The 13,995-nt window shown below is 41.3% G+C and overlaps 1 protein-coding gene across 6 annotated transcripts in view; it reads left to right on the top strand.

The window, feature by feature from the left end:
- Positions 1-6,829: 6,829 nt before the first annotated feature.
- LRP1B (LDL receptor related protein 1B) overlaps positions 6,830-13,995 on the top strand; it is a 547,576-nt gene continuing 540,410 nt past the window's right edge. For 3 of the 6 annotated variants that reach the window (XM_015869154.2, XM_032445718.1, XM_015869153.2), the window contains exons 1-2: positions 6,830-6,918; positions 7,009-7,486. In XM_015869154.2, coding sequence (XP_015724640.1) covers positions 7,402-7,486 — 85 coding nt within the window. In that variant the 5' untranslated portion in view covers positions 6,830-6,918; positions 7,009-7,401. The remainder of the gene's footprint in view (positions 6,919-7,008; positions 7,487-13,995) is intronic. The other 3 variants (XM_015869156.2, XM_015869155.2, XM_015869152.2) reach the window with 1 other exon arrangement.

The following is a 13,995-nucleotide window of genomic DNA, read 5'->3' as shown; positions in this document are numbered from 1 at the left end:
CATTAGCAGAAGAAGCCTGGGGGAGTTAACCCCTCAGAGGCTTTCTGTTCTGTTGTGAAGCATGCTGTAATGTAACTACACCACTTGAACTTTTTTTATATCACAGATTATTTTTCTCCCAGCACTTTCCATTACCCCTTTTGCCACTCATCCAACTTCTTTCCTCATACTCCATAAACACATTTATGCAGACATATGATCCATAAGCACATTTATATGTATTATACTGCAGGACGTCCCATCCCACAGCATTTGCAGCACAACATGGATTCAGAAAAGTCTGGCGTCCAAAAAAATACCCTTTTTTTTCATCCTCCCTTTAAGAAGCAGTGCATGTTTTCCAATGTATGAGGGTGTGTGCGTGAAGAGTAACCTTAATTCCATCAGCTCAGTGGGTATTTGACACCTCAAAGGTTATATACATGAACTTTCATTAGCAGTGAAGTGCAGTGTTTACTGCAACAATAGAGAGAAGGCAGAGGGACAATCTGTTTTAGTGTCCTGCCAATGATAAAAAGACAGAGTTTGCATAACTTTGCATTCCTGTTCTTTAACTATGCACCCCAACTGACTGCTTTTATCTTTTCTAATAGTGTATAAGCGTTGACGTCAAGTCTATCATTTGAGAACAAAGTCACTGCAAGTTACAATCTCCAGCTATAGTTTCTATTTCTGTTAATTCAGTTGGAAAAGTAATATTCTACTTTTAAAAAATACATGTAACCTGAGCAATTTATCAGTTTAAATCGCCTATTTAAAATCATTTGCATCGAGCACTCGCATCTCCTGGACTTCCCCATATACACAGCTCTCATAAAATAAACCACTGCAAGCTAAAGACCGGTGAGCACGACGTCGATCGCTGTTACTATTCTCTGTGAGCTCTACGTCTATTGGGAGTGCTGTTTGTTTTTAAGGTTTCAGGCTCCTTTTCCCCGAAGGATTTTCGGCTTTACGCTTAAACCATGATTTGAGGAATAGCCTATGGGGGGCACTCACGTACTGCAGACAGATCCTCCTCGTCCCGAATTGCTCACACCGTGCTTCGCTGGGATGGGGTGGACCCTGGGGCACATTTTCACATTACCTATTGCAAAGAGAACAAAAGTGAACAAAATGAACGGAAACAAATTTTGTCGCAGCTTATTGTCCTATTCCCCGACGAAAAACTCAATGATATTAAAAGGTGCGTTGAAGTGACATCCGGAGCCTGATTATGCCAAATGCATATGCATTTTTTACGTTCTAAACAAGGCGCTGTGTACATCGGGTTTCGATAGCAGGTACAATTATTACTTGCTCACCGAGTTCCTGGGATTGTTTAAACATTAATGAGAGTAACGCATTCTGTTCGCTCTTTTCTGGAGGGAAATAATTACTTATTCAAAACACTTGTGATTCTATTTATGTATCTATCACAGTGAAGGAAATGCTGCTTGCTGCTGCAGTCATGGTTGTTTGCTTTTGGACTTTTACCATAAAACCTTTATCTGAAGGCAAAATCCTTGTACCAGATGTTCCTTTGTTTAATCTCTTTTGTGATTAATAAGATTTAGCCCAAAAGCAGAATGAAGAATGCACTGTGGCACCTGGCTGCCATCACCCAATAACATGAGGGTGGGCTCTTGTAATCCATAAGTTTTCAATCCAAAGCATTTTAGAGGAAAATACAGGGAGAGTGAATACGATAGCTGTCAGCAGGATAACTTTCTCACATTGGCCAATACGGCTGCTTTCTCCTAAAGGAACTCCTGAGGGAAGTTTGAGTAGTAAACTTTTATGCACACAAACTCCCATGCTTGTCCAGGCAGCAGTGATGCTGATGCAATGCAATCGGGCTGCAGAGGCCAACATGATGTACGAGCAGCCGTAGGGCTAACCTCTGTGCAACTGGCAAATGTAGCTTCTCTGGAGAGGAAAATGTTATGCATGAAAGAAAGGAAGTATTTAAACAGCCTTTTCATCTGTGCATATGTCCAATATTGACCAAGATGGGGGAATTCTACCATCAGTTTGTAACACTGATAAATTGAGAATTGTGCAAGTATGTTTGAGATGCAAAAGGGCATTTCCCCTGGGAAAATCACCTATAATTTAATCTCATAGAAGTACATGGGAAATAAAACTATGTAAAATATTGAAAAATTAAGAAGAATCTGACATATGAAGTGATAGCTGTGCTTTGCTCCAAGCAGAGATACAACTTCCCATTTTGATTTTAAAAAATAATATTATAATTGATTATTTTTGGCCACAAGGAGAAGTGATTTATGTATTTCTAGGACAAGTTAGATAGCCATGAGCTTCCCAAATCTGTCAGTATATACTGTGTCGTCTTTTCCATCATGGCACTTTGCCCAACTGTGTGTTGATATATGTCATACCGGGACCCACTTTCAATACTTATTAAGGAGCATGGTTTATCTCTGATTTCAGTAGGTGAGTCTTAAGAAAAGAGTTGTTTCTAAAGTATTACTTCCAGTTTCTGCACTTTTAACAAATAGTAAGTAGATACTCCTGGAGATCGGTAGAATACGGAAACCTAATAGAGACTGTGGAAATGGATAATGACTTCTGTTGAATTACATTATGCATTATGTATTATTATTATTTAATCATTCTCTATCACTGTGAAAGATTTCACTAGTTTACTCCTGACGCTGTGTTTAGGAAATAAAAGAGACAAATAAACCTGTGTACTTTACTTCCCAATGCTTACATGATGAAATTGAAAATTTCACACATTAGTTGCATTGAGACATAATGAAAAAGAAGAGATGAGTTGTCTCCTTAGGCAATTTTCCTATCTATTTCTGAATACATCCTGCATGAATGTTACATGCTATTAAATTAATCCAAAGTTACTGCTGGAAAGAGTGGTTACCTCTACCACTATACGGTAGTACCATAGAGGTACTTTGGTGTTCACACCTCAGTCGTTTCTATAACTGGATCTTCAGTACTAATGATGTAGAATATTTACATTTTAAGCATGTGCTCGTTGGGCATTTGTGAGAAGTCAAAGTGTACAATGCCTTGGAAACTCACATTTTATCATTGATGATAATGTTATTATAGCACTCTTAATTCTTTGGGAATAAACTAGAGAAATTGTATTAGTTAATATGCCATGCAGTGTTGGCACAAGTCTGACCAGGCCACTTTGAAACACATTTCACTACATATTTTTGTTGGGTTTTTTTTTTCCTACTGTTAATATCTTTGCCCAGCATAAGCTATGAAAATCGAGGGCAAGAAGTTTCTGCTCTATTTATTGGAAATATTCTCAATGCACCTCTGAGTGCAGCAGGGTGCCAGGTAAGAAATTTGGCCCCATTTTTACATGAGCAACTTAATTTATTGGGTAATAAAATGATATGGAAGCACAGCTCTCTTCTGAAAGAGATTCTCCTTTTTTGCAAAATTGTCCTTTAAACAGACTTCAAAGGTGATGAGCTCTTTTCTGTTCTGATACCTTTTACGAGCCTATTTTTTATAAGAAAAACAAACCTTGCAATCAACATTAAGGTTGTAGAATTACGGAATCATAGAATCATTTGAATCAGAAAGGATCTTTCAAAGTCATCTGGTCCAGCTCCCCAAAGATGAACAGGGACACCCACAGCTCCATCAGGTGCTCAGAGCCCCATCCAGTCTGACCTGGAGTGCCTCCAGGAAAGGGACATCCACCACCTCTCTGGGCAACCTGTTCCAACACCTCTTTTACCCTTATTGTAAAAAACTTTTCCTTATATCCAATCTAAATCTTCTCTTTTAATTTGAAACCATTTCCTCTTGTCATGTCAACCATTTCCCTTTGTCTCATTTATGTCTTTGCTGAAGCTCACCTGGTTAATTGTGAAATGTCCCTTGTCCCAAGCAGACCTCCATGTGCTGTGAACCATGATCGGGGGTTTTGTTGCCTTGTCTTTAACCATCATGCATCAGCTCACTGCATCTCTTCTGAAATGTTTTGTGGTCTCAGTGGGTATTTACAAGCAGGGCTGTACAATTGAACATCTTTATGAGGTGGAGATTGGGAATACATAGATTGGGAATACGTAGATTGGTATGATGATTTTGTATTTAGAAGTTTGGTTTTTTCTTGTTCCATTTTTTTTTTTTTTTTTTTTTGTTCCATTTCTGTGGCAGGGCTCCACACTTATCTATTTTCATGTATTTTCCTTAATACCTCTCAATTTATGCATTAAAGCCATGCCAAAACCTCTTGAGCGCCAGGCAGTGATTTCCATCCATGGCACTCCGTGTGCAAATATACAGCAGCTCAAACATGAAGAACTTTTCCAGCAGCAGCTGAAGATGCACATTCAGAAAGTCTTAAGCAATGAAACCACTGTTGCACTACAGTAATGAAAAATTCCTTCAGGGATGTTTTCTCTGCTAGGGACAGCTTGTAACGCAAAGCTGTGAGTTTGGACAGGATAGGTTTGGGTTTTTTTTTAGTCTCAGGTTTTTCTTCCTTCTTTCTGCCCCTGGGTCAGCTGCTGCCTGGCAACTTTTCTCAGGCTGGTGGGCCAGGGCAGGACACCCGAGTGCCTCCAGCCTGGCTGCCAGCACCGTCCCCTAGCAACCTCTGCAAAGGGCTGAGCATCGCAGTGACATTGGCACTGCAGGGACTGCTGGGTGACAGACACCACCTCCCCACCTGGTGATGGGGAATAAATCAGTAAAGCCATAAGGCAATTTGCAGTGAGGCAATCGAGGTAGCTTTGTGGCGCCTAATGTCAGAATTACCTTTGGCTGATAATTAATATTCCCATGTTGTGTTATGCCAGCGAGTACGAACGATTGGTTCTACTTTGTTTAATTTATCTCAATAAGAGATTTCATAATATTCTATAGCTTGATGAATTCATTTATTTAACCTGTCAGTGTTAATTTCTCTGATTAGGAGGAAGGAGTTAGAAAGCAGCATAGGAGCAAACAGATCTCTAACAGCACTTTTAAGTTCAGATTTTCTCTTCAGCAGCAGTTCAGTCTGGTTTCCTATATAATTACATTTTTAGGGTTGTAGTGAGGAAAAGACATTCAATTCTTTTTCAACTGGAAATGCTGCAACTGCATCCAGCTCCAACCTCTTTTTTTTTGCCTTCTTTTCCTCAGTTCTGAAGTACAGGCAAAACACACTATAGACCAAGTTGTCATTTAAAGAGTTCACATCATACATGCATCTAGATACAGGGCTGGATTATTCCTCTGGTCACTTCATTAAACAATTTTAGGCTTCCTCATAGAACCTATGCATGACAGCTTTTATACGAAGGAGCTTTATGTTGCTTTATTTGAGCTGAAAAGAAGACATGGGACATCTTCTGCTCCCATATATTTGCACTGCACTGCTCAAGTCATCCAACTCAATCACACCAATGTGACTTCATAGCCAGTGACGTTCAATGGAAATGAAACGGGGAATGATTTATCAAAGGTCAACATCTATTTGTTCAACAACCTGCATTTTAAAAGCAGGCTACCGGGATAATTACTGCTTCAGTGCTGGCTTAAAGCACACCACATTTTTAGGCCTCAATTTGACAAATGTTTACTTACAGGTAATTGCACTTTTTAATCATAATCCTGACTGCATATGACACTTTATTTCCTGTAAACAAGGAAACCACTGACTTTTATTACAAATGTTATTTAAATATTTTAATAAGTCTGGGTGCACTGAGGAATGTTGTTAGAGACCATTCTCTGTCATACTGAAAAGCCACCAATTCCCAAGACCACAGACAATGCCAGATTTTCCTTTTCTTTAATTCAGGTCTGGTTGTTACTGTATTAGCAAAGGCTTTCTACACTGAGATCTAGAACTGCACTCAGTTATGGTCATATATATATACTAATTGACTGCAAGGGAATTATACAGGCTCTGTAGACAGTAGATTAACAAAGAATTTGATCCAAGTGGATTTTTCCCCTCAGCTGTAAATTATTTGGAGTATCTGTGATTCCTACCTTATTGGGCAGCTGTATCATGGGGCCCTTCCTCCATTTCAGCAGAAATAATCACATTTTTCACATTGCTCCTGGTTTGTGAGCTGTTTCTTCCTCCATCACTTGGTCTTTCTGCCCCTTGGAGTTTCTTGTCCGTGTCACTTCATATAAAAGGCATTAGGTTCCATGTTGTGGAATATAAACATGAAGTTAAAAGGACTGAGGCTTTACTCTTGAAATGTAAAGGTCTCAGCAGTCAATTTTAGCACCTTGCTGTCTTTGGAGGAAATTCATATCTGAGGGTGACGTGAAAGCTTTAGCACCTCTCATCTGGCAAAGGGATCGGATTAAATAAAATATTGCAGAACTGAGATAAGCAAAGCACGGTTGTGTTGCATGACACTTTCAAGGTAATACACTTATGCAAAGCAGAAGTTATGGTTCTGCAGTACCGATTGGGGAACAAACGTGAATTGTGAGACCATGGGAGGGTTAGGTTGGATACCAGAGTTAGTCGACTCAACATGGTCTGTTGGGTCCAGAGCAGAGGAGCTGAGGGGAGCCTCATGCAGCCCCATGGCGGCTGCAGTTCCTCACAGGGGGGCAGAGGGGAGGCCTCATGGCGGCTGCAGCTCCTCACAGGGAGCGGTGGGGCAGCGCCCTGTGACGGCAGTAGAACCCGAGGGAACGGAATAGAGCTGCCAGGGGAGGGGCAGCTGGGGGTGAGGGAAAGGGTCTGCACCAGAGGGCAGTGGGCATGGGACTGCTGCCCAGCACAGTGTGCACGGCACCGAGCTGCTGGAGCTCAGGAATGTTTTCACCTATTTCAGGGTTTAGGTGGTGCTGTGGGAACAGGGGTTGGATTTGATGAGTCCTACGGGCCCAATTTAACTCAGGATATTCTGCAATCCAATGGACTCCAGGATTCAGCGCCCACTTCAAGGACCGCCAATAACTGAGGTGAAATTTGCTGAAGATACTTTGGGTGGCAACTGTAGCTCGTGCACGCACCAAGTATCTTCCTCATGCTACTTTCTTTCATCTCTGCAGCTTGCGAAGGCAGGGAGAACACATTATTTGTCTATCATCCCTTTTGCCGAGTCACCTCTGACGAAGCTCGTCTGCAAATAATAATAAAATAAAAGCTTTCCAAACCCTCCAGAACCGAAGCAGACAGCGGCTCGCAGCCACCTCCCCTCCTGCTTCCACGCCGGGCGCTCCGCGGGCGCGGGGCGGGGCGCGAGGCGGTCCGAGGGAGGGAGGCGGAGCGCGGCTGTGCCGACCGGCTGCGCCCCGTGTTGCCCGCTCGCTGCGTGAGCCGAGCCCCGGTGAGGTCCGCGTTGAAAAGTGCCGGAGTCGGCGTCGTTTCCCGCAGAGTCTCCCTGCACGGCGGCGCTGCCGCTCCGTTCCCGCAGCTCCGAGAACGGGTAGAGCTCCGCAGCGATGTCCGCGCTCCTCCTGGTTCTCCTGGCAGCGCTCTGGGGATTACAGCCCGTCGTGGAGGTGCTGGCAGCGGGAGCCCGAGGAGGTAAGGGTGTGCGGGGCGCGTTCAACTTTGCTCTCGTGTTGGTAATCGTCCTCGTGCACGGGAAGTTTGGAGACGTTAGAGCTGAGCGGCTGCGGGGGAACTTGGGGGAGTTTCGCTGTGGAGTGTCAGCGAACCTCAGGAAGGGGAGAGCTGTGCTCCCTCGGGGTCGAAGCGTTAATGCGGATGCGCCGGTCCCGAAGCGCAGCCGAAGTTCCCTCCGGTAACGCTGCCCCGTTTGCTGCCCGTATCTCATCCGAGCGTTCGGGCTGCGGGCAGCGCTGCGGGAGGGAGCGCTGGGGCCGCGAGCAGCGCCAGAAGTTGCAACTCTTCCTCTCCTTAACGAGTCTCCGATCAAAGCCTCCGCCGGGGGTAGAGCTTTGTAGCGGTCTCGGAGCTCTCGTTTTCCCAGGAGAGGTTGGCGTGGAATGGAACGTGTCTCGAAGTAGCGGTTCCCCTCTTGTCTCAGGTGTGCCGAGCTGCCTCGGGTTTCTTCCCTCCGTGCAAAACGGTGCTAATCAGAAGACAGGCTGAGGGGATGTTGGCAGTCCTTCCAAGCTGAACGTGGCTGCATGGAATGCTGTCGTACCCAGCCTGTCGAACTTAGCTTCGTTTCAGCAGACATCCAGCTCTGCACAACGTTCAGTTCTCACTATTAGGCATCCAGCTCCTCTCCGTCGCGTCCACACCATCTACCAAAGTGTTTACGAACTGTTTGCAACTCGGTGGGGCTCTGCAATTTGGGGTGTGCATTCGTGCTCCAGTTCAACTCCCGAGCCCTGCTGGTCTTTTCCCACCTGGTTATCAAAGCAACTCAGGTGATTCGGGGAGCAAGAAATGAGAAACAGCCAGCTATGGGAGAGGGAGGCATTGCTGCAGCATCCCAAACTTACGTGTTCATAACGCTGCATCGTAACTGTGAGAAGGAAAGAGGGTGTAATGGCACCTGAGCAGTGTGCTCAGCCAGATGGGAGAGGTTCTTAGAAAACCTTGCAGCTTCACGAAAGATACCTGTGCCTTAGTTCTGTCTGGGAGGTTTCGTGGCTGTGGCGGTGTTGTTTGATGGAAAACGTTTCAAGAACTTTCTGTGATAGTCACGGAATGGTCAGATTGTGCTTCAGCAGCTGTAGCCTGTGTCTGATCTCATGAATAAACATCAAACTTGCAAACATCTTGCAGAATTGTTCTGGAAACTGACTTATAATTTCCCTTTGATGGGGATAAGCAAATATTTGTGAATGTTAATATTTGTTGTGTGAATTTTACTTCATTTTCCTGATATCTTGTTTTTATTACCTTGCTCTGACTTGGTGTTTTTCAAAGAGGAAAAAAAAAAGTGCTGTCAGCTTACATTAAGATCAATCCTATCTTAAAAGACAGCATCCTTGTAAAGCATACCAGCCCAAAAAGTGGGATAAATCAAATTTACTTAGAATCAACTAACTCATCATATCATAATGTCATGTCTTATCAAAACCGAGTGGAGTACAAATTGAGACTTAAAAGGCATTTTGTTAAAAAAAAAAAGTCAAATGGTCTCAGCATAAAAAGGTTGAGGCATCCAGACAGCAAATTGCATTTGCACATCAGATAAAGTTCATGATATACTGCTAAAATTATTGACCAGACCAAGCTGATTCTCCTTCACAGGAGGAAATTTTGAGGCACTGAAGCATGCTAGGTTTAATGTATGTGAAAGGCACTGAAATTTGGAACTCGCTGTGGTTCACCATTGGTAGGTAATAGAGAATTGGGAAAATGTCATGGTTTGTGTTAATAGCACTGTTGTGGTAGCCATGGTAATACTAAATATTAGTGAGTGTTGTAGAGAGAAGTAACACCTACTAGACTGGTGGATGATTTTAGGATTAAGAGAAAAAGAAGAGGTAGAAATAAAAGGAATCCCACTGAAGTTTGAAGTAATTAAGCTTCTTCGCTAGGTTTGCATTTGACTGGGAGGCTTTCCTTGGGTCAGTTCTGTCCTTATCCAGGATGCAAATGCTTTATATTGGTGTTTGTATAAAAAGAAGAAAAAATAAGATGGAGAAAAAGATGGAAACGAGATGAAGGAAAATAGAAGTAAAGTCGTTTGGAGAGGGGAATACAGCAGGGAAGGTGATGAGGATAACAACTGGGTTATGTCACCTCAGTCATGAAGAGCTTCAGTCAATCTCCTCCTGAGCAGCTCCCTGGCAAAGAAGCTGTAATGGCCTCACAAAGGAATCTGAGAAACCTCAATGGATCTTCACAAGTCTTATCTCCATATAGTGAGATATAGGGTTGGGAGTGCTGTAGGGCTTGTCCCCAAAGGCTGCCATGTAGTAGTCCTCTACTGAGCAGGCAAATGTTGTCTGGAACTCAGTGCTTGCTGAGTGATGGTGTATCACATTCAGTTAATATTTCAGGGTTATTTTAAGCTTTAAAAGAAGGGAAGACAAATTTTCATGGAAGTGTCTTCTCTCTGGATTCATAAAGTCTTCAAAATGTCTACCATTGTTCCACTTAACAGAGAATTTACTGTTTTCATGGTGTCCTTTGACCATATTTAAGTAAAGGCTGGAGATGAATTACTTAAAAATGCAATTCTCTGGTTCAAGGTTCAGCTGATGTTAATTTGGATTACTCACCTGGTAACAGAAAGAAAGCAGGTGAAATCAATCTGTCTTCTGGTGGTGATTGCAGGTGGCCTTCTTTCTCTATCAAGGTGTCACAGTAAGCAGCTGGATTTGCTGGGTGGTTTTGCAGCAATCTCCTTATTAGTAGCGAAATGCTTGAAACCAAGTGTAACAAATGCTGCTGCACTTCACCAGCCTGAGCTCTGGCTTAGCAATCTGTTGGGAAGTACTCCCTAAAAAGACCCGTTTCTGTGCTGTACTACAGAGGTGTTTGTTCTCATTCTTAATGCCACTTGTGTGCCTTGAACATGGGTAATAAGTACTGGAATTGTACATGAAAAAGAAATACTTCCAAGGTCGCAGTGACATTCCTATTTATTTATTCTAAAGAACAATTCTGCAGGAATCACGCTCTGCTATTAAGAACTTATCTGTCATGGGAGAGGCAAAATTGCAGGGAAGGGTGGTAATATATCAAGGAATTTAGGACAGTAGTTAGAAGGATGTGCAATAAGAAGTAATTAAAGAAAGAAATTGTGAGAGGTATCCACAAGTGCAATTTCAGTTTTATTGGGCAATCAGTGATGTATGTTTGTCCTTGATTGGGTATGTGATCGTATGAACAAAATCCTGATGCTTCCGAGCAAGCCATGTGGTTATGTCTGAAGTGCTGCACACATTCCCTTCTGCAGGTTGTTTTCAGTTTAGCTCAATGACTTTGGAGCTCTAGTTTAATAAAAGGAAAAGTGTTCCAGATGCATTAACAGTTTAAAAGGGTAACGCTTCGCAGTTCAGAACAAGATGTTTTCTATGGAAGGGCTGTATGTAAACTTGTCCTGTAGCAAGGTTTTTACTAAATTATCATAGAGCTTTGGCGGGTATTCCTGTGGATTGAAGTAGCTGATCTCCGAAGACTTGCAGAAAAACTCTTCTTCATACAGTACCTTTTTTTTTTTTTTTTAATGAAGTGATATCTGTAATCTTGAGCATACGTATACATACCTTTACACCCACATGGATCTCATCTTACTTAAAGATAATATAAGACAGCAGCTCAGAAGTCCTTGTTTCTTTAGAGTTCTGCTCTGTCCATTTATCTGCTATTTGGAGTTGAATAAAATAGGGTTCTCTTTATTGATTGTAAAGGTTGTAGGTAAATTCAGTTTAAGAATTCAGAGTAATGGCTATCTGTAGAGATGCTGGTAAGCTCAGTGGTAGGACACTGGTTGTATTACTGTAGCATACATTGAATCATATCGCTTCATAGTTTTAATGTATTAGTCTGTCTTTAGCAGTCATGGTTCTTCAAATGTAGTATTAAAAAAATACTTTAAGTCAATTTAATCACCCTTAAAACATTTTTAATCATAAACGATGAGGATAAAAATATCAGAACTTGATTATTTTTATGCAAGTCATGGTGACTACTGGGATTAGTTTGAGCTTGGACCAAGTGTAGGAATTGCAGCACTAGGTCTTAAACTTGTGACTGCAATTAAATCCTAATTGGATTTTTTTTTTAAATATAATTCCTCAGTGGCTACATGCCTTTTGACCAACCCACTAGTGTTGTAGTTACACAAGTTGTTTTTGGTCTTATTTTCATCACTTCTTACAAATAAGTTCAATTTACTGAATAGTCGTATTGTCTCTGGTTGGTTGGTTGGTGACCATAATGATAAAAATGCCTGAGCTGCATTGAATTTGCTAATGCAGTAAGGCAGAATCTTTTTATTTTGTTAGTTATCTGGTTTTATTTTGTTATTCTGTGTGTCAGTGCTTCCCATTTATAATCATAGAATGGCTTGGATTGGAAGGGACCTCAAGCATCATCAAGTTCCAACCCAATAATGTTAACATGGAACTTGACTGGGGTTCTTTGTATTTTTCACAAACCCTTCCAGTGTGAGTATAGAATCTGACTGTATGTCATGATGACTGTATGTCCCTTTGACAACCACATTTTTCTCCACCATTTTGTAATAAGTTGTGGTTGTGTGCTAATACCCAAACGCTGCAGTGTATAGTGTATTACTAAGTAGTAGGGCTTCTACAACATTACGTAATACCTGTCTTGAAGTGAGATACACACTAAGACTTATTTCTATTCAGTTAGAAGTAGATTTGAATTCTGAGTTGGAAAAGTAGAGATGACTATAGTAAGAGTTCTAGATATGTCATGTTGTGTTCTGAAATATGCTCTCAGTTTCATCTCATGTTCCTAAACATCTTATGTGTGGCTTTCTGCTGAATACCATGGCATTCCAGAGGAGTCAAGCTGTTGAAACATAGCTTTGCTTCAGAAGTAATGTACTTCCTTTTTCTTTGTCAGATTGATGCATTTAGAATTATTGCCTTATTGTCAGGAGGGCATTCTGTGCTGTGCATGACTCTCCTGAATGACTTATGCTTCATGTGTGATTGGATAAATGCTTTAGAGACAAATCTTGAACTCTGAGAATAAGAAAAACATGTATAATTCCTCAAGGTTTTCACCAACATGGAGTTTTTAGCAGGAGTTCAGGAGCTTTGCTATTTTCTTTTCCTTTGCATGAACAAAGGAATCTTGGAGAGTGAAAGCATGCAGTTTTGTTTTCTCAAATAGTCGTGTGATGATATATTGGAGGGGGAATAGACCACGTGCAAGACAAATGCTGATGCAATGCTTTGCAAATGCAGTATTTCTCCTGTGGGCTGTTTTGTCAAGGATGAATTCTTCTGCTCACACGGGCACACACTCCAGCAAAACAAAAAGTACCCAGTCAGTTTTCATATAATGCATTGTGTTTTCAATTTGCCTGTCTGCAAACTAGCAAAAATAATTGTTGTCAACAGTTTCTAAAATGCAGTTTTGATATTGTCAGATAGTTTAGGCAGCCATTTATTCTGCTGATATGGGTGGAGAGCACTTGGGTTTGCGCCTGTTGCTTTCATAACACACAGCCAAGCATCTTCCTTAAACATGGTTTTTAGAATAGTTTCTCAGGCACTGGAAGATGTACCTGAAGAGTGCTATCTGATATATCCTTCTAACATATGCATCATTAGAGAGATGGTGTGGTGATGTGCAGACATGAAAATGCATATAAAGTAGTTATTAATACAAGGAGATCATGAGTAAAAATCACAGTAATTTTGTGGCTGATAGGTTTATCCAAAACACCTGCCTCTTTCTGCTTGCAAATATTATGAAGATGAAAGAGGGAAGAGCAAGGTAAGTTCACTGCTGTTCTTTTGCTTGTGCAAACACATGGATTTACCTGAAGTATATTGATATTTGTGTAACACTGTGCTTATGAAAGGAAAGCGTGCTGTTCAGCACCGAAACTTCTCCAGAAAAGAATGGCTTTACTTGATTTGTTTTAGTGTGCTATCACATAGACCGCAGACCTGAGTTAACAGCTGAAATCAACATATTCTGATTTTTTTTGTCTTTAGTGGTAACAGGGCCAGGATTTAAGAATGCAGGGAACTTTGAGTCATTTTAGTTAGAATATCACTGAAAAAATCTTAATTGGAAGACAAGTTACTTTTTTTCTGTTTTGTATTAGACTTTGTGCAAAAAAATAGTTATTTCTTGCAGTATTTGTGTTCTAAAGTTAGATTCACTTTTGCCTGGGTTTCTTTTATTGAGCCTGCTTTATATTTCCTAAATCTAGTTTTAAAATATTTGGATAAAATCATGACTGCTTTTCTAGACGACTTTTACAGCCTGAGAGAAAGAGTTATTTCATCAATTATTCATTTTCAATAAATGTTATGCTGACAATTTCTCATTTAAGGGGAAAAAAAAGACTTGTTTTGGGGAGATCACCTTCTCCTGAGGTCAGAGAAACAGACAAAATTCCAGACAGATCAGTGTACTGATATATAGAGATATATATATACACACACACA

The sequence above is a fragment of the Coturnix japonica genome, chromosome 7 (genome assembly GCF_001577835.2).
Source record: "Coturnix japonica isolate 7356 chromosome 7, Coturnix japonica 2.1, whole genome shotgun sequence".
Lineage (NCBI taxonomy): Eukaryota > Metazoa > Chordata > Aves > Galliformes > Phasianidae > Coturnix > Coturnix japonica.
Note: the sequence above shows the minus strand (reverse complement) of the source record. Positions and strands in the feature narration are given on the sequence as shown.